The 19,194-nt window shown below is 39.1% G+C and overlaps 2 protein-coding genes, 1 long non-coding RNA gene and 1 pseudogene across 8 annotated transcripts in view; 1 reads left to right on the forward strand and 3 right to left on the reverse strand.

Moving 5' to 3' along the window:
• LRRC39 (leucine rich repeat containing 39) overlaps positions 1 to 9,306 on the reverse strand; it is a 29,221-nt gene extending 19,915 nt beyond the window's left edge. For 3 of the 5 annotated variants that reach the window (XM_045801696.2, XM_045801691.2, XM_087866132.1), the window contains exons 1-2: positions 9,170 to 9,306; positions 410 to 614 (exon numbers count right to left, since the gene is read on the reverse strand). The gene's annotated coding sequence lies outside the window, so the exon portion shown is untranslated. The remainder of the gene's footprint in view (positions 1 to 409; positions 615 to 9,169) is intronic. The other 2 variants (XM_045801693.2, XM_045801695.2) reach the window with 2 other exon arrangements.
• LOC123794880 (ragulator complex protein LAMTOR5 pseudogene) lies at positions 621 to 5,016 on the reverse strand (annotated as a pseudogene).
• The window catches only part of LOC123795167 (uncharacterized), a 55,497-nt gene continuing 45,456 nt past the window's right edge, over positions 9,154 to 19,194 (forward strand). For both annotated transcript variants that reach the window (XR_015726362.1, XR_015726363.1), the window contains exon 1: positions 9,154 to 9,210. This is a non-coding gene — a long non-coding RNA (uncharacterized LOC123795167). The remainder of the gene's footprint in view (positions 9,211 to 19,194) is intronic.
• The window catches only part of DBT (dihydrolipoamide branched chain transacylase E2), a 46,957-nt gene continuing 41,309 nt past the window's right edge, over positions 13,547 to 19,194 (reverse strand). Inside the window, exons 9-11 of the mRNA XM_045801685.2 lie at positions 18,031 to 18,222; positions 17,817 to 17,888; positions 13,547 to 15,200 (exon numbers count right to left, since the gene is read on the reverse strand). Of these exons, the coding sequence (XP_045657641.1) occupies positions 15,033 to 15,200; positions 17,817 to 17,888; positions 18,031 to 18,222 (432 nt within the window). The 3' untranslated portion in view covers positions 13,547 to 15,032. The remainder of the gene's footprint in view (positions 15,201 to 17,816; positions 17,889 to 18,030; positions 18,223 to 19,194) is intronic.

A 19,194-nucleotide genomic window follows, 5' to 3' on the forward strand; every position in this document is an offset into this window, starting at 1 on the left:
CCTATAACAGCGACCAATTTCCCTTTGAGGAAAACAAGTCAATAATGATATATGTATTTCTACCTCCAGCATAGAATTATGTTCTCTACCTTGATTATTACCATAACAGATAAGCACATAGTTTGGGAAGGACATACCCAGGAGAGTCTGCTTTCCGAAGGCGAAAGAAAAAAAGAAACAAACAAATCCAAAAACAAGCAAACAAAAAAAACCGCTTCTAAACTTTGAGAGAAATCAATATTCCAGAGGAAAACAATTACACGCATGACTATGAAACCCCACGGGAGACTTTTAAATTCAATTCCAAATTCGGTTGTACATTTCAGCAAATTCAGACACAGTAAAGTCATCAACAGCAATCTCTTTCTATGTGAAGAATGGGGAAGAAATGTTTTTGAAAAATACTTACCACTGCCAGTGGATGCAGAAGCTGACATGCCCAAAGTTAGTGCTTACCCAGGTCAGAGAGGATTTCAGGGAGAATCGTTTTCGGTGTGGCTCCGGAGTGATTAAAATCCTCGGTCAGACTTGTAATCAAGTGAAATGTAATGTTAGCCGAGTTCTAATTTTAGATCTTGGACAAAGCTGAGAATAGCAAGAATCACATGGAGCTCCTGTGGATCAAGTGATAGACAATGTATGTGCGTGCGTTCTGCACGCTGCAAACGCTCTAGTTCTAGACTCCTGAAAAAAACAACTCCTGCTGAACGTTCTTCCACTTCTCATGACTTACGCATTTTGAATATTTAATAGAATATAATGCATCTATTCCAAGCAGAGAAACTGGAAAATATGAGAACGTATGGCATAACAAAAACCCTACCTTGGTAAACCATAGATGTGTAAATATTTAAACTAAAGGTAAAAGGCTTCACAAAATAAGACAAGGAAGATGTAGACAAGTATGGGTAACAGGGGAGCTCCAAGCTTCTGCTGCACCCAGGCCTCAAATCTAATTCTCTCTCATTCTTTCTCTCTTCCGCCTTTATAGATGGGAGTTAATTCCAGGTTCTTTAAAAAATTTTGTATTTATTTTTTCTTTGTCTTTTGTTTTTTAATGCTATACATTTTTAAAATTTATTTATTCATTTCAGGTAGGCTTCACACCCAGCATGGAGCCCAACATAAGGCTTCAACTCATAATCCTGAGATCAAGACCTGAGCTGAGATCAAGAGTTGGATGCTCAACCACCCAGGCAGGCGCCCCTGTATTTAGTCTTTGAATTGGTAACATAGGCACATAGAAAAAAACCCAAAAGATAATGAATCCCCACCTAACCCCACCTCCAGCCATTTAGTTCTCCTGTCTGAAGGTAATCACTGTTGCCACTTCTTGGCTGCCCTTCCCAAGACGGTCTGAATTTACAAAACATAAATATGCCTATATTCATGGAAAACACACACACACGGTGACATGCACAGACACACACGATGCTAGCATATTCCATATATTTTTCTAAACCATGTTTTCTTCACTCAGAATATATCAGAAATTGTTTCATATTAGTATATTCAGAGTTACTAGTAATTTCATATTAGTATACTAGAGTTACATCATTCTTTTAAATGACTACATAGCAGTTTGGTGTGTGGGTGGATCATAATTTGATTAGTCACTTGGACACTTTGGCAATTTTAGTGTTTTTAAATGCCTGATTATTCCACAGAAATTCTCTAATGCTTCTATAACAAATTAGCTCAGAGAGCTATGGGGCTGCCGAAGATCACAGAAAGAGTAAAGAAAGTCACAGAACCTGAACTCTAACCCCCTGTCCAGGGAGTCTGCACCGTCCCACACAAGGCTTCCCCGACTATGTTCATAAGGCAACCTGAAGGTGCAGGGAGGAGTTGGTTTCGGTTAAGGAAAGTACTAAATTGTCTCTTTGGAAACAATTTAGATGTATTTCTGCCTTTGGCACTGTCGACAATTAAATTTTAATTTGGTAATATCTCTAGAAAACCCACAAATCCCAAGGCTATCTCTCTTTCCCTCTTCTAGCTTATTTCCCATGCTCTGAGGCAACACTATACAAAGGGAGACCAACTGAGAAATTGCTGAAGTGACTTACTCTAGAGTAACGGCAGGGAAAGTGGAAAAGTGACTAGATTCATGAGCCATTTATGAAGAATTTTAGACAGAATTTCAATGATTTGGGGACAAAGCAGGTGAGCGAGAAGGAAGAGACAAGACACTATATGGTGCCCTCTCCATAGTTTGACAACCCCCCACGTTAGTGAACCCCAGTTTACCAAAGTAGAATTAGGGGACAAGTCCCAGCCTCCCTTGCTATAGAATTGGAGAAGGTAAATAAGGTTCATGTACTTTGATTTAGAAGCAAAGAATGTGAGGAAATCGGCTGGGTGGCTAGAGTCCATTTTTGCTGGTCAAAGTACAGCAGAGGCAATATATTCTGGGGTTAGTCTTAGCAGATTGAGTTTCCTGACCACAGCGGACGTAGCAGCCCCCTTACCAGGCCAGTTCAATGGTATAGTTCCAGGCCTTGTTCTATGAACTAATATCCCTTCTTACTTAAACATGACTGGGAGAATCCTGTCATCTGGCTCTAAGAAACTGACACAACTATTTTAACTCTTTCTTGTTATATTTTCAAAAATATTGCTATTTCTTCATATATCAATTTCAGAACCATCTACTGACTTCATACATAGAAGATGAAAGTTCTGTGGTCTTAAACCACCTACACACTACCATATACCTCCCCTCCTCTCATCCTCCCAATATAGTTATATCATAATTTTTGTTAAATCAGTTTATTATGTAAATATTATTCATAGCTGATCCAATAATAGAAATAATTACATTCCTTTCCTTTTGTACTTTTTGGGTTTTTCTGGAGTTAAGTGTACTTTTTATTTGCTTAATTTTCTGTGCACTTATCACTGTATTTTTTTTTTAAGATTTATTTGAGAGAGCAAAAGTGAGAGAGATCACAGAGGGAGAGGGAGAGGAGAAGGAGAAGCAGACTCGCTGCTGAGTAGGGAGCCCGACATGGGGCTCAATCCCAGGATCCTGAGATCACAACCTGAGCCTAAGGCAGACACTTAACTGACTGAGCCACCCAGGTGCCCCTATCACTGTATTTTTATATACCTGTCTCTTCCTCCAACCAGATTTATTGAACATAACAAAATTCTGTACACAAAGTGACCTGAACCTACTTGTACTTTTTTTTTCTGGAGTTAAGTGTACTTTTTTATTTGTTTAATTTTCTATGTACCTATTACTGTATTTTTATATACTTGTCTCTTCCTCCAACCATATTTATTGAACATAACAAAATTATGTATACAAAGTGACCTGAACCATATTTCAAAACATGGTCCTTTCTTACTAATATTTTAAGTCAATCCACTGAGTGTCCCAAAGAAGCTTACTCTAAAATTAATAGAAAATTGTCCAATATGCCTAAACAAATGGCCTAACTGCTGAACTTTCATAGTTCTGTATGATAATTAACATAGGTAGGCTTGAACTCCTATGACAGGCTGCTGGAGAACTGATGGACCTAAAGAGGCCATTTTGTGCACTGCCACTGTGATGCCATCATGTTCCTGGATCATAATGTTCCCATTATCTGATTCTTGACAACCACGGGAATGTCAGTGGAGTCTGAGGTTAGCTTAGCTGCTTGTTGGGCTAGAACAGATATCATCCCAGCATGTTCATCTGACAGGGCCCCAAGGCAGCCCAGATCAAGTCCTTGTGAATCTGTGCACAAGACCCCAACAATGGATGGATTCTTCATTGTGTCTTCCAAGTGCTGCTCTAAGGTCACCTCCAAACTGTCTGCCGTAAGCCCTGGCCTATATCTTTATATACCTGAATATCCTTGGAAAAATCACTTAATCTCTCACCTCCTCAGTTTCTTATTGGCAAAATGTAGATAATAGGAGCTTTTTTTTTTTTTTAAAGATTTTATTTATTTATTCGACAGAGATAGAGACAGCCAGCGAGAGAGGGAACACAAGCAGGGGGAGTGGGAGAGAAAGAAGCAGGCTCATAGCGGAAGAGCCTGATGTGGGGCTCGATCCCATGACGCCGGGATCACGCCCTGAGCCGAAGGCAGACGCTTAACCGCTGTGCCACCCAGGCGCCCCGATAATAGGAGCTTATCATCGGCTTTTGTGAGGATTGAATAAGTTAACATACAAAAGAGTTTGGACAGTGCCTGATAGGAGTAAGTACTCATAAAGATTAGTTCTTATTTCTACCCTCCAACAGTAAAGCCAAGAAAGGAGAAGATGGGAATAGAAACGATTGCCATATGATCATAGGAAGAAGGTTAGCTAACTCTGAAAGCGTTTTCTTCTGAGACGAAGACAATATCGAGGAGAAGGCAATTGTACAGTGGAGGCAAGGTAAATGAGCTCATTTAAACAGCGTGTTCCTCACACAAAGTTAGGTATCTCATTTTATAATGTTACACAAATTGGTTTATCTTTTCCTTCTATCATTGTGTGTTTGCCAGGAGCTTGGTGCCAGGTTTGCATTCTTAAGTCCCACAGGGATATAGGTCATCAGAATCCATGGCCCTGACTGAGTACAATTGCAACGCTTGTGTTTAGAAAAAGCAAACTAATCTAGGAGAGCACCGAGTGGGGTGAGCAGGTAAGAGGGGGTATAAAAGCACATTACAAATACAGTGTCGTTCAAAAGAACTCAGAGCAGGGTCTCAGAGAGGTATTTGCACACCCATGTTCATTGCTTCATTATTTACAATAGCCAAGAGACAGAAGCAACCAAAACATCCACTAACAGAACAATGGATAAAGGAAATGTGGTATATACATACAGTGGAATATTACGCAGCCTTTAAAAATGGGAAATTCTGTCACATACTCAACATGGATGAAACTACCTGAAAAGAAACCAGTTGCAAAAGGACAGCCAATGCCATATGATTCTACTCACATGAAATAGCTGAAGTAGTCAAAATCATAGAAACTGAAAGTAGAAAGGTGGTTCATGATATGAGCAAATGTGCATGATACCATGTTACAAGAAAGGAAAGGGTATCGCCTTTTTATTCTAGTCAGGTCTTCAGTTGACTGGATGATGCCACCAACACTGGAGAGGGCAACCTGCTTTCCTCGGTCTATGGATTCAAATGTTAATCTAATCCAGAAACACCCTCACAGACACATCCAGAATAATGTTTGTCAAATATCTAGGCATCCCAGTCAAGTTCACACTTAAAATTAACCATCACAGTAGGCATCCCTATTTAATGCACAAAAGAAACCAAAGTTTAAAGAGAGTGAGGGACATGCATATCAAAGCTATCCAGCTGGAAAACAGCTGAGCTAAATTCCAACTCAGATGGACATGGCTCCCAGACCTTGACCATTAAGTTATTCTGCTTCCTTTTAGAAACAAGTTTATGTCAGTTACACAAAATTATATTTGTAGGTGGACACCAAGAACATCAAAGCAATGTTATTGCTGCTTAATGCATCTTTAGATAGCCAGTGAATGGAGGTAGGGAGGAACAGAGGTAAAAGCAGCAGGGGACGGAGACTCAGTCTACATAGAGAGCTCCATTTCCTTTTCACTCTATTCCATCATAACTAGTGTTAATACATAGGCATATATTTAGAGAAGGATAAGGGTTTTAAACACAAAACACTAAGATAGTTATTACTCTGTTTTTTAAAAGCATTATTTTTCTAAGGTTTGTTTATTTATTTTACATAATCTCTACACCCAGCATGGGGCTGGAACTCACCACCCTGAGATCAAGAGTCACATGCTCTTCCCCTGACCCAGCCAGGCATCCTGAGCATTGTCTTTTACAAAGTGTAATAGAACAATAGAACTAATGATCATTTAGTCAAGCTTCTTCCCATAAATTCTGACAAGACTACAGTACTGTAAGTAATCCTATCAAGCATACAATCATCTACTTTGTGTGACCCATTTATTCAAATAAGAACAAGAGAAAATAAAGGAACACAGGGGAAAACAGTGTAAAATAAGAGTATATTACCTTGGGATTTTGATCTGTAATGCTCTTTTTATGACTCCCTAGAGTCTCCTAATAAAACAAACTGTTACTTGTCAGAATGGAAGGTTTTGAAGCAGAAACACCATGTAACTAGAGTTCCAAGAAACATAAATGAGACTTGCCCTCATCAGATCAACAATTTTTTAATGTTAAGAATTCTCTTTCAAAGAATTTGAAGCCTCTGTAACTGGTCTTTATTTTAAAGACTTAGAATATTTTTTTTATTTTTAATTTTTTTATAATAATTTTTTATTGTGTTACGTTAGTCACCATACAGAACATCCCTAGTTTTCGATGTAATGCTCCATGATCCATTACTTGCATATAACCCCAGCGCACCATGCAATACGTGCCCTCCCTAATACCCATCACCGGCCTATCCCAATCCCCCACCCACCTCCCCTCTGAAGCCCTCAGTTGGTTTCCCAGAGTCCACAGTCTCTCATGGTTCATTCCCCCTTCTGTTTACCTCCCCTTCATTCCTCCCTTCCTTCTCCTACCAATCTTCCTATTTCTTACGTTCCATAAATGAGTGAAACCATATGATAATTGTCTTTCTCTGCTTGACTTATTTCACTTAGCATAATCTCCTCCAGTCCCGTCCATGTTGCTGCAAATGTTGTGAAATCATTCTTTTTGATGGCTGAGTAATATTCTATTGTAGATATGGACCACATCTTTAAAGACTTAAGAATATTTTAAAACTGATTTGTTTAGCTGTAGAATTTTCCGGAACACTGATATTCTTTTATGTGAAAATGTTCCATTAAGGTTGTGTGTGTGTGTGTGTGTGTGTGTGTGTACACAAGGAAAGAGAAACTCCTAAATAACAACATACTTGCCAAATACTAGGGAGTCACTGTTTTCCACATCTTGATACCTATATTAGGAAGTTACAGCTACATACTAATTTGCACCACTTGGTCTGACAAAACAGGGACATTTCCTCAGGGGATGATAGAAAACACTGTTAGACACCAAATACCTCTCAGAGCTCAAGTTCTCAGATTGTAGCTGGTCTCACATGACTTTGGCCACACGATCCTGCAGAGTTTCAGTCTTTAATAACTTAAATATCCAAGTTACTAAAATATTTAGCTAATTATTTCTTTTTTCTATTATTAAGTAGGTGTTTTATAACCAAAAGTTAATATATTTAACTAGGAATGAAAACATACTTCTAACCTTAAGACTGTGCTGGTCTCATTTCTGATACACACACACACATCATTTCCCTGAACCAATCCACAGGTGAGACACAAGAAATAGTGTATGAAAATCATTTCTTCTCTAGCCCACTGGGAACTGGCCAGAAATTAGGTCATCATTGGAAATGATTTCAAAATCTTCATTCGAGAAAAGCATGCTGTGAGTCTAAGTAACCAATATGTGATTTAGCAAACAAAATACAAGTGAACAAAATAGAATCCTCTTAGGAATGAGCTGGTGCCATGGATTTTTCCATTATGTAAAGATAGTTCTTACGTGAAATATAAACCTAAGCTGTGGTCATCAGGATATTATGCAACTTTCTAGGGCAATTTAAACCTCAAGTGAGAGGACCACAGAATAAAAGCCATTACAGTCTTGTTTCAAAAGGAAAAACCAAAACAGGGACACCTGGCGGGCTCAATCAATACAGCATGCAACTCTTGATCTTGGGGTCATGAGTTCGAGCCTCACACTCGGTGTAGAGATTACTTAATAAAAAAAAAAAAAAGAGAGAGAGAAATTAAAAGAAAAAAGAAAACAAAGAACAATACCCCTTGTATAACCACCAAATAATGACACAAAAGTTGCACTGGCTTTATGTCGAATGAGGTATTTTGGGCCACATGGCAAAAAGACATACTCTTTCTGCTTTTATTTTTATGCACTCATTTTTAGTTCTACAGAAATAAAAGCTACACCAAATTTTAAACTCTGTAACTGGATAATATTTTGTTTCTAGGACACTGACCCAACTTTTGAGGATATACTGCAGACATTTTAAGAGGCAACTACATTGTTTTTTCACATTTCTGCAAACACGATGCAATTACCAAACCTGTAACATCTAGTAGAGATAGAAGCTGAGACATTTTAACGTATTTATAACTACAAACCAAAAAAAAAAAAAAAAAACTTTCTGAATTAGAATGCATTTATATGTCAATATTTTTAATTTTCACAAGCTTATTAGAGAAACTAGTAAAGGACCATGGTGGTTTTAAAAAATTATGCCATCCCTGTGACAGTTTGTCCTGCTCTGCCCAAGCAACATGTGAACCAACAGGGCCCTTCTAATCTTGTGCCAGAAACACAATGGGACCAAAGCCAGGTTCTTGTGCAATGTGTGACGCCCTTGGTTTAAAGAGTTACTAGTGTGGCGACTTAGCTCATGTACTCCTGTCTGTTGCATCTGCATAACTAATGTTTCAAACTGTTAGTTGTTCTGATTTACATTCATCCCTGCAGTTTCTATTAACTTAATTACACCTGCCATCAAAGTAGTTGCCTTTGTTGCTGCAGTTTGTTGTTTTTGTTTTTTTAAAGATTTTTTATTTATTCATTCGACAGAGATAGAGACAGCCAGCGAGAGAGAGAGAGAGAGAGAGAGAGAGAGAGAACACAAGCAGGGGGAGTGGGAGAGGAAGAAGCAGGCTCATAGCTGAAGAGCCTGATGTGGGGCTCAATCCCATAACGCCGGGATCACACCCTGAGCCGAAGGCAGACGCCCAACCCCTGTGCCACCCAGGTGCCCCTGTTGCAGTTTGAACCCTGGCTTTACTCTTCCAGGAAATGAATTTGCTAGGTTTTTCCAGATCACTGCACTCTTGAAACCTCTGTACAGACTTTATAAACCTTGGTATTTTTTTTTTTAATTTATTTGACAGAGACAGCCAGCGAGAGAGGGAACACAAGCAGGGGGAGTGGGAGAGGAAGAAGCAGGCTCCTAGCGGAGGAGCCTGACGTGGGGCTTGATCCCAGAACACTGGGATCACACCCTGAGCAGAAGGCAGATGCTTAACGACTGCTCCACCCAGGCGCCCCAACCTCGGTATTTTTAACTTTCCTTTTTACCACATTTCTAGAACTATGTAACACATATTTGGAACATATTAAAGAGCTCTCTGCGGCAAACTTCAAGTTCCATCGCTTACCGCAAGTTTACCACGGTCAGACAGCTCCTCTGGAAATGCGGGTGAGTGGAGGCACTCCGGCTGCCGGTCGGAGGGCCCTTGGCCTCCTCAGCCTGGGATAAGCATGAATCCTTCTTTGACCGTCCTGACTTTGCCCCCTATATAGCCTAAACTCTTGATCTCACACCTGTTCTCAATTCTTCTGTTCTGTCTCTTGTCAAGGCCCAGAACAGCTGTTCCCAATGCTTTGTGTTGTTAACATTCCACATGAGACTCAGGAGAAGCCTGATACTGTAACAGAACTGCAATTACTCTTGTCATGCTTCAGTTTTGTGGCTCTCCTCTGGACTGTCTCCAAATTCTCTTGTTCAGTTTTAGCAGGCTGACCTAGAGTTCTCTCACAAGGGTCTGACTAGCACATGAATTAGCTCGTGGTTAAAGTCCTTCTGCTCAGGACTGGAACTGCCTCATCAGGAATTCATTTCCATTTCATTCTGAGCTTGCGAACATCAAGGACTCATGATACCTTCACTGTTTGCCTAAATGGTAATTGACTTCTGGAACATAAAAGAGCTGTGGTTATTTTTGTGGGGATAACAATGATAACATGAGGCACCCAGGGTTTGGCATGAATAATTCAGAGTTGTCCTGGTTTCTCTGCTGAGATATTACTGAAACACGTGGTGACCTTGAGATGCTAAAGAGTGAAAATGAGTGCCTAGAGCTCAGAAAGAGAGGTGGGATCAGAGAGAAGAATTTAGGAGACATCTGGGAGAGAGATGTGGCCAAACTTTGGCCAAGCACACTGTGATTACAGGTGAGCAGTGGGGAAGGAGGCCAGATTGCCAGGAGTTCAAGACCACCCATTCAAGAAGGTAGGCAAAGGCAGGAAGGAATAGGACAGGAGTTTGTTCCTGTGGTGGCAGGTAAAGGTAGCAATGTGAGAAAGGAAGGTTTTAAGCCTTAAAAGTAGAGGGAAATTAGTTTTAGTGAAGTAAAGCATTTCCTGGGGCAGGAGATTAAAGATAACATTTCCTCTATTTATTAGTTAGGTCAGCACTATTCAATAGAATTTTCTATGGTGATGGAAATATTCTATATCTGCAATGTCTAAAATATGGTACCCACTAGCCACATGTGGCTCTTGACATTTAAATTTCAATTAAAATTCAGTAAAATCCAGATTCTCAGTTACACTAGCCACATTTCAACTGCTCAATAGCCACAATAATCAATTTAAATTTAAACTTAAACTAGTGACTATTGCACTGGACAGCTCAGAGTTAGGGTTATTACTACCTAGAGTAGCAGATTAATCTCAAAGCATCATTGCCTTAAAACAAGAAAAGTTATTTCACCTGTATCACATCCAAACCAATCAGTGCTGCGGTGTGGTGGTGGGAAGGCTTTGTGCCACCAAGTCATTTGGAGATGCTGGCTCCTTCCATCTTGCGTGGCTGCCATCTTCAACATAAAGGCTTCAGGGTTGCTACGGAAAGGAAAGAGAAGGAGTATGGAGGATCTCTTGGGAGGCTCTATGGGCTTTGAATTGGTTTACATCACTTCTACCCATATTCCAATGGCTAGAAATAAATCACATGGCCCTACCTAACTGCAGGCTAGGCTGGAAAATATTTAACTCTGTGCCCAAAAAGAAAAGGAAACAAGTTTATGGACATACAACATGACCCTGACACATTCATCAACAAGAAAAAAAAAAGTAAATTTGCTGAGAGTTCTGGGATCAGTCTCCAATAAGTCCTCCGTGAAGAACTGGAAATGAATCTTAACCAGTGTGCTGGAGGAGTGCATCTCGTACAGTTCTACATGTGAGGAAGAGACTGAAAGAGCAAAATGGGGCCATGGATTAAACAGAAAGCAAGGATCAGGAGGAAGAAATGCGATTAATAATAGAGAGTAGGAAGTTTGATTTTTGCTGGAGAATCACATCTTCCTCAAAAGGAAAAACAAAGGGAAAGTGTGAGAATATAGAGATTTCGATGTGAAAAGGGGAGAAATGAAAGATCATTGGGTTGAATCACTTTGTCTTCTCTGAAGACATTAGGAGCTATCTGCTTAATACAACAGGGCTGGGGGAAATCTGTGCGGGTGCTTAAATGAACAGAAAAGATTGGCATGGATACTGTAAAGAATGACTGAGGCATTTGCTGCAGAATTTGGAAGGGATCTGTTGAGGACTAACCTGGCGGCCACCATCTCCTGTAGGATGTGTCAGGTAAATTGTATTGTGCATCGTCTTTTTCTCTTGATACATATCCCTTTGGTAAGTCATAAGGTCCTGTTCATCTTCTGTTTTTTCATAGAGATGGGCTTTGAAAATCTAACTTAGACTTTTTCCTTCTGCCATACTTAATACACCAGAATACGTGCAAAATATCAAAGCTAGTGACTAGACGAGCATGCAAGAACTTTAAGAAAGATTAGATGAATAGAAAATATTGAAGCTAGTGATTCATATTTTGTCATCAGTTGAATTACCGACACTGCATCATTTGAAGTTTGAGAATGAAAGGACTTCTCGTTAACAGTGAACTAAAAGTAGGAAGAAAATACAAATATTCTTTATCAGTGATACTGTAAAATCTTGGAATCACAACCAACAGTCACACAGTTTAATATTATCTTCTGTGTTTACTGCCCACTCCCTATTCCACCTCCTCAGCTTCCTTTCTACCCAGGTTCTTTAAGAGCTCTCTTAGAAAACATTTATTATTTAATACGAGGTGGGGTGGGAAGGCAATGTCTCACTTTCTGTAGTTGACTTTTTTGTTTTTAATCTGCTCAGATATTCTTCCAGATCCCCTTTCTTAGTCCATGTGGTTAAATGGGGCTGACTGACTCCCAGGCTCCAAAGGTGACCCTTAAGATTCAAGCCTGGCCAGTCAGGCTATTATATTCTCCTGCCCACATTGATGGGCACGAACCAAGCCAGACCAATCGAAACTCTCCTTGGGATTTTAACTGGAAACAGAATGTGAGTTCTGAGGAATGTAAGTCTGGGTACTCATAAGCATCTTTGTCAACACATTGGGACAGCTTGTCTCGAGAATGAAATCAACGCAAAGCAAAAAAAAAATCCAAGAGATACAGAGTGAAGAGATAGAGATATAGAGGCAGAGAGAGAGAGAAACAGAGACTGTCTCGAATTTATCAAGTCCCTGGATCCAGCCATACCTGAAACTGATACCCCTGAGCATTTCAGGTAATATGAATCAAGTACCCTTTCTAATATAACCCTGGAAGAATTGGGCTTTTGTCACTTGCAGTGGAAAAGGCCCTGACTGTTACACTTCAAAAATACGGGTTCAGGCTGAAAAGGAGAGAAATTTGAACAATTGAATGCAACAGGTAGTCCCTTCACTTTTATCTCCCTCGAATTTTTGACCTTTTTGATAGTGGTACTTATGGTATGTCCCAGGGGACAAGAGTAGAAAAGAAAATAATAGAAATGAAACTCAGCCTTCTCAATTGCTGAGAAAGCTTAGAGTAGACCTACAACATGGTAAAGTAACATCGGGCTTCATTAGGCGCTTCACTTGATAGTGTCTCAACCCATTACTACTCCCTATTGCTTATTAAGGCTTAAGTCAGAAAAGTTGGTCAGATGTAATGTGATAGAGTAGCAAGTGGATTTACCTGGACTGAGCCTCAGTTTGCACTTCAGTGGCTGTGTGACATGAAGAAATTGCTTTATGTATTACAGCCTTTACAAACATAAAATGGATAAAATATCTTCTATTGGTAGAGACGGCAATTATCCCCTAACAGCCCTTCTCTGCTTTACCCATAGTAACAAAATATTTAGCTAAGCACATGCCCTCTCATTTCCCAGCCTCCTTTGCCACTTTGTGTGGCCTTATGACTAAATTATAGTCAGAGTCCGTGGGATGTAAGGGACAGTGTCCAGAGTGGCTTTGGGGAATCTTCCTTAGGAGACAACTGCTCAGGCAGACAGCCTCTTCCCTGCTGTCCTGCCTGCCACTCCCTTGAAGTGTATTCAATAAAATTCTATCTCCTTTATTAAAAGAGAGAGAGAGAGAGAACTGGATATATTGTTCTTCATGTAAAATTCTGCAAATGCCATCAATAGGGAATAGGTTAAATTATGGTACATACCCTCCTAACCCTCTCAGACAGAATTAGCAACCTTTACTAGATGCTCTCACGGCACCATTTTTTCCTACTTAGACATGTAATGATGTTTTACTTTTTATGATTATTTAGTATCTGCCTCCTCCACTACACTGTAAACCCAACGAAGGCAGGGATCATTAGGGAGGACATGCTGTGCCCGGTGCTTAGCACCATGCTCGGTATACAGTAGAGGTTTAATATCAAATGTCTAACATAAACACAACAGAATATTACCCAGCCATCTAAAGTACAATAATGTAGAATTATTTATTGACATGTAAATTTACTCATAATGTTAAATTAAAAAATCAAATTATATAATAGTAGATAGAGCATGATCTCATTTTTATAAAAAGAATAACTATGTATACAGATCCCTTGATCTAAATGTTAACAGTGATACAACTACGGATGATTTTATTTTCTTTGTAACTCCTCATACTATCTAAATTTTAAAAATAACATTCATTTGATTCATTATTTTCTAATTTACACAACTCTCATTTTGAAAAAATCAAGTAGATTTAAAACAACTTTTTTGTTACAAAATTTCTCCTGAACATACAGTAGTCAGACAACATTAGAAGCAAGCTGGATTTCTGAATGCAACTAAAAAGGCTGGATTATATTTACCTTGATGCTATTTCTGATTAAAGTGGGCTTCTTATAAAATGATCATTATGATACCTTCGTTTCTGTATAATATTTATTGTTTTAATGTCCATAATTACCCATTAGACTCTTCTCTCTCCTCTTATTCACATTCCTTCTCAGGATATGGAGAATGGAATACATTATCCTAGCCTATGTTTTAGCTAAAGACAAGAAAGATAAAAAATAGTTAAAATGCAATGGACTTCTAAATATAAGATAATGTCAGCGGCTGCTCCATTTAAAGCACTTTCCTTACATGAGGCAAGTTTGCCAAGGAGAAGTTTTTTTCCTAACAAAACACCAAAACGTTACCAAGATTCTAAAAGTATATTCATTTTAAACAAACACTTTTGATAGTCTTACTGGTTATAAAACTATAATTGGGCTTTTTTTTTTTTTTTAAAGTAGACTCTATGCCCAGTATGGGGCTTGAACTCACGCCTCCCGAGATCAAGAGTCGCATGCTCTTCCAAGCATCCCTGTAATTGGGCATTTTTAGGATTAGCTTATAGTTTTCCCTTTTAAAAGATATTAATTTTTATAAACAAGACATTTACAGATAGTCTCTACAGAGCAACATAATCATAGGTATCTTAAAAGGTTAAGTAATTGCACTTATTTTATACAACAGTTAGTGTTATTGTGGGGAAATGGAAGATACTTCTGTATGTAAATTCCTTTCCCAACTAAGTGTAACTGACAGTTTCATTAAGGTCAGTCTAAAGTAAAAAAAGAAAGAAAAAATAGGGTAAACACTGGATATGGCAGTCTGTCTTTTAGTAACATTAATTTTGCTGTTCTTGCTAGTTTCAACCCATGGACACAAAGACCTCAGCACCATATTAAGAAGTGACACCATGACCTATCAAGTGTAACAGCCCCAGGAGAATTCTTATACCATCATTCATTTTCAGTAAAAAGTCTAACAGAACAGTGATAAATATTGTGTCTCGGAACCTTCATCATACAATACGAATCATTTCTCCTACAAATCGTGAAGAAGAACGTGTGCTGCACAGCTAGGCTCTACATATTCTCTGGAAGCTCAAAAAGTTCAATGACATCCCATCCATCTTCATTTCAGATCTAGTAGCATAAAAGCTGGGTTTTCTAGGTAGGATTTCCACAAATTGGAGAAGCGTGACATTGTAGCACCATCAATAATTCTGTGATCAGCTGACCAGCTCACATTCATGATCTGTGCTTTGTATACTTCTCCTTCCTGGTTAAATCGGGGAAGGGCCTAGAAATAAGGCAAAGAACAGAGTCAACCTTCACTTGCTCGAAGGCTCTAGCAACAGCAATGGTGGAAGATTAAGCAAACCCCCCCTCCTTGTACTAGACAAGAAATGGGCATCCCAAATGACCTGAAAATGCTAACTCTGATTTTTCCCATTTTTATATTTGCCTCAAGCTTTTTGTTTCTCCAAGGTACTTCCCTGTCCCCTGTAATTTCCATATATACAGTAAATCGCATGTCAGAATCTAATTATTTAACAAATATTTACTGAGCACCTACAATGTACCAGGTACTCTTCTTGACTCTGGGGCTCAACCAGTGAACAAATCAAATCACAATTCTTGCCTTCTAGGAGCTAACATTTTAATGTAGAGAGAAACAATTAAGATAAATAAGTAAAATATATAGTATGCTAGATAATGAAAAGCGTAAAGGAAAAAATAAAGCCACATGGAAAGGGGAGAGAGGGTAGGCAGGGGCTAGATGCAGGCAGCATTTTTCGTTTGACAGGCTGGGCAGGGAAAGCCTCACCACGGCTTCCTCACTGAAGGCAGTGAGGAAAAAAGCCAGATGGATACTCTAAGAGATACAGAGGGGAGGCGTGACTGGACTGATGCAGGAACAGCAAGGTAGGCAGGATGGCTGCAGCAGAGGGGTAGGCATGAGAGGTAGGAGATGAGGTCACAGGTGGAGCACGGGGAAGGCAGGACCCATTGTCAAGAGCAATGCTTCTCAATCTGTCTTTGGTAAATGACCTATTGTTATTTTTTTTTAATTTCTATTCCATTGCAAGCTATCTTTTAAAAACATATCCAATTACTAAAGGACACCTGGGTGGTTGTCAGTTAAATTACTTAAATAAAAAATTAAAAAAGATAAACAAAACACAAGCCCTATTAAGTTCTTCTTATTAGATTCAATAGACCTAAAATCATCTGTCAAACTGCTTTGCAAGTTTCTAAGGACTATTCTCCCTTTCTGCACTGACCTTCTTACAGTCTGAAGCACCAGTGCAGACCTTCTTACAGTCTGAAGTTCTGGGGGGCCATGTAGGCCACTGCAGCTACTTTGGCCTTGAACCTGAGTGAGGTGAGAAGCTACAGGAGGTCTCTGAGCAGAATGGCTATTTACCAAAAGGGGAAAACTTCAGAAGGAGCAAGTTTGAGGGTGGGGGGTGGTGTATATCTACAATCCAGAGCAAAATACATTTCTTTAAGGAAAAGGAAAGACAAGACTTGGTCAAGTAGGTTGAACCTATAGGAAGTCAGAATTCCGTGAGATTCAAATGCTAAATTCTTGCCGGATGGGGAATGGGTGACAGGGAAGGTATATTCAGAGAAACTCCTGATTTGCAAAGAACAGAGTCCGCTATGTGTTCTGGGATTTTTCTCCCTATCTCCTGTGTGCCAGGAGGAAAAGTTGCTGCTAGGAAGAGGGGATAACGTAGCAGCTGAAGTACTATCTGCAAGAAAGCAAACCAAAGGCCGAATGAAAGTATCCACGGAAGTTTCGGATGCCGATACAAAAGTAATAACTCATGAAAGACAAGTCCCAGACATGCTCAGTGTGCAAGCATCACAAGTATAAAGAAGAAAGATTCTCCTGGAAACATGAAGACCAAAATAAGTCAATATGGTGATGACATTTAATAATGGTGGTACTGAAATGGAATCCAAGAGCTTAATACTTTGATTCTGGTGGTTCTCAACACTGCGTTAATAGAGAAGCCCAAGCCCTACCCACCACCTCCTCAGTTCTGATTCAGTTGGTATAGGGTGAGCTTAGGCATTCTTTTTCAAGTTCCCCAGATGATTCTAATGTGTAGCCAAGGTTAAGAATCACTGCAACCCTTATTCTATGTCAGTGTCTCCGGAAACATGGCCAAGAGTTCACTCATGTTGGAATTACCTGGGTTCTTCTTTAAAATATAAGTTCTGGGGGCTCTGTCCCCAAGGCCAAGAATATTGCCTTTTTTTTTTTTTTTTCTAAGAGAGGGAGGGGGAAGGGGGTGTACAGAGGGACAGGGAGAGAGAGAATCTTAAAGAGGCTCCACACCCAGTATGGAGCCCAACACGGGGTTTGATCTCACAACCCTGAGATCATGACCTAAGCCAAAATCAAGAGCTGAACGCTTAACCGACTGAGCCACCCAGGCCCCCCAAGAATACTACATTTTTAACTAGTACTCTCAATGAGTCTTGAACAGAGTGAAGTTTGAGAAAAATGGTCTAAATGGCGTCAGACTTAGTTATAAATAATAATTTGGCTTACTATTAATAATAATAATAACTGGCTTACTACTATCTTTGGTATTTGGAAATAAAGATATTTTGATAGAAGCATATTGAGCATATTTGTGATTATTCATAAAGACGTGCATCTGTGCCTCGCATGAACCACAGGGATTCCATACGGAACAATCCGGGTCACCACCATTTATTACACAAAGAGGCAGCCACTGGAAGTGCAGGCCTACCTCTTAGGAAGAAACGACTGGCTTAAAGCGCCAAATGGTACACTCAAACCTACGAAGTGAGGGCAAAACCTCATAAATGGTCCCTCTTGTGTTTACCGTCCCGACTTGCTAAAACTCTTTTGCCAATTATTTAATAAACACACCTGAATGGACCCGAGAGCCCCAATCGCTACTTCGGGCGGCAGGATCACTGGTTTGGCGTAGGTACCACCGATCTACAACATGAAAAATAGTAAAAAGGAAGAGTAGAAAAATTAAGCTTTTGAGGAACAAATGGGAAATGAAATATTTTTAACTGAGCATATGATCAGAAACGTTAAGTTATGGTTGATGAATGTGAACATTTCTATTACTCACTGATCCAATGTTGGAAAGAGTAAATGTTCCTCCTGTAAGATCAGTGGTACTGAGCTGACCTGCAGAGCCCAGTTTCTGGAGGCGGTTCAACTCAGTGGCGATCTCAAATATGGAGTGGATCTGGACGTTTTTCACATTAGGGACAATCAACCCCTGCTCAGTATCCATTGCTATCCCTATGTTGTGAGACGCCTAAAACAAAAAAATTATACAGTAGGCCTTTTCATAAGTTAACAGAAAAGAAAGGACCAACCTTCACCATCAAAAACAACAACCAAAAACTATTTCTACCAGATTGATGATGATTTAAAGAATTTTTAAAGAATTTTAAAAAGATTTTTTGGAAAAAATAATTTTTTATCAGTAAGAATATTGGGCAACAGGCTATTTCCATTCATTATTAGTGGATATATAAGCTGGTGGAGATAGAAGACTTTCTGGAGAATATTTAACAATATGTACGAACATTTATAAAACTTTGTGTTAGGGAGATAAATACAGAGTATGTAGAGATACAGAGGGATACTGAGTTCAGACTGTGAGTCTGAGAAACTGCAAACAAAGTGTTTACCAATAATGGGCTAAATAAATAACAAAATGATATTTATTGACATGTACTGACATCCATAATATATTAAGGGGAAAAGAAATAAGTTTAAAAAAATTTAAGTTAACTAAAACAATATGTATCAAAACATATTATTTTTGTTAAGTATGTGAAAATAAAATCCTGGAAGGATGCACATCTCAGCATCAACAGTGAGTAATCTTAGGGTCATGAGATTGAAGGTGAAGATAGTTACTTTCTTGTCCGAATTTTTTACAACAAGTATATACTTAATCAGGAAATTGTATTAACTACATGGGAAGATTTTATTTATTTTATTTATTAATTTATTATTATTATTATTTTTTTTTTAAGTACGCTTCACACCCAGCATGAAGCCTAATGCAGGGCTTAAACTCACAACCCTGAGATTAAGACCTGAGCTGAGATCAAGAGTTAGATGCTTAACTGACTGAGCCAGCCAGGTGCCCCTCATATGGGAAGATTTTAGATCTAACCCCCTAAAATATCCTATAAGCACAGGACTAGGTAGAAATATAAATAAGGATTAGCATCCCCCAAACAATTCTCAGTCTCAATAAATCTTCACTCCAAAC

The sequence above is a fragment of the Ursus americanus genome, chromosome 12 (genome assembly GCF_024610735.1).
Source record: "Ursus americanus isolate L20-20 chromosome 12, mUrsAme1.1.p, whole genome shotgun sequence".
Classification (NCBI taxonomy): domain Eukaryota; kingdom Metazoa; phylum Chordata; class Mammalia; order Carnivora; family Ursidae; genus Ursus; species Ursus americanus.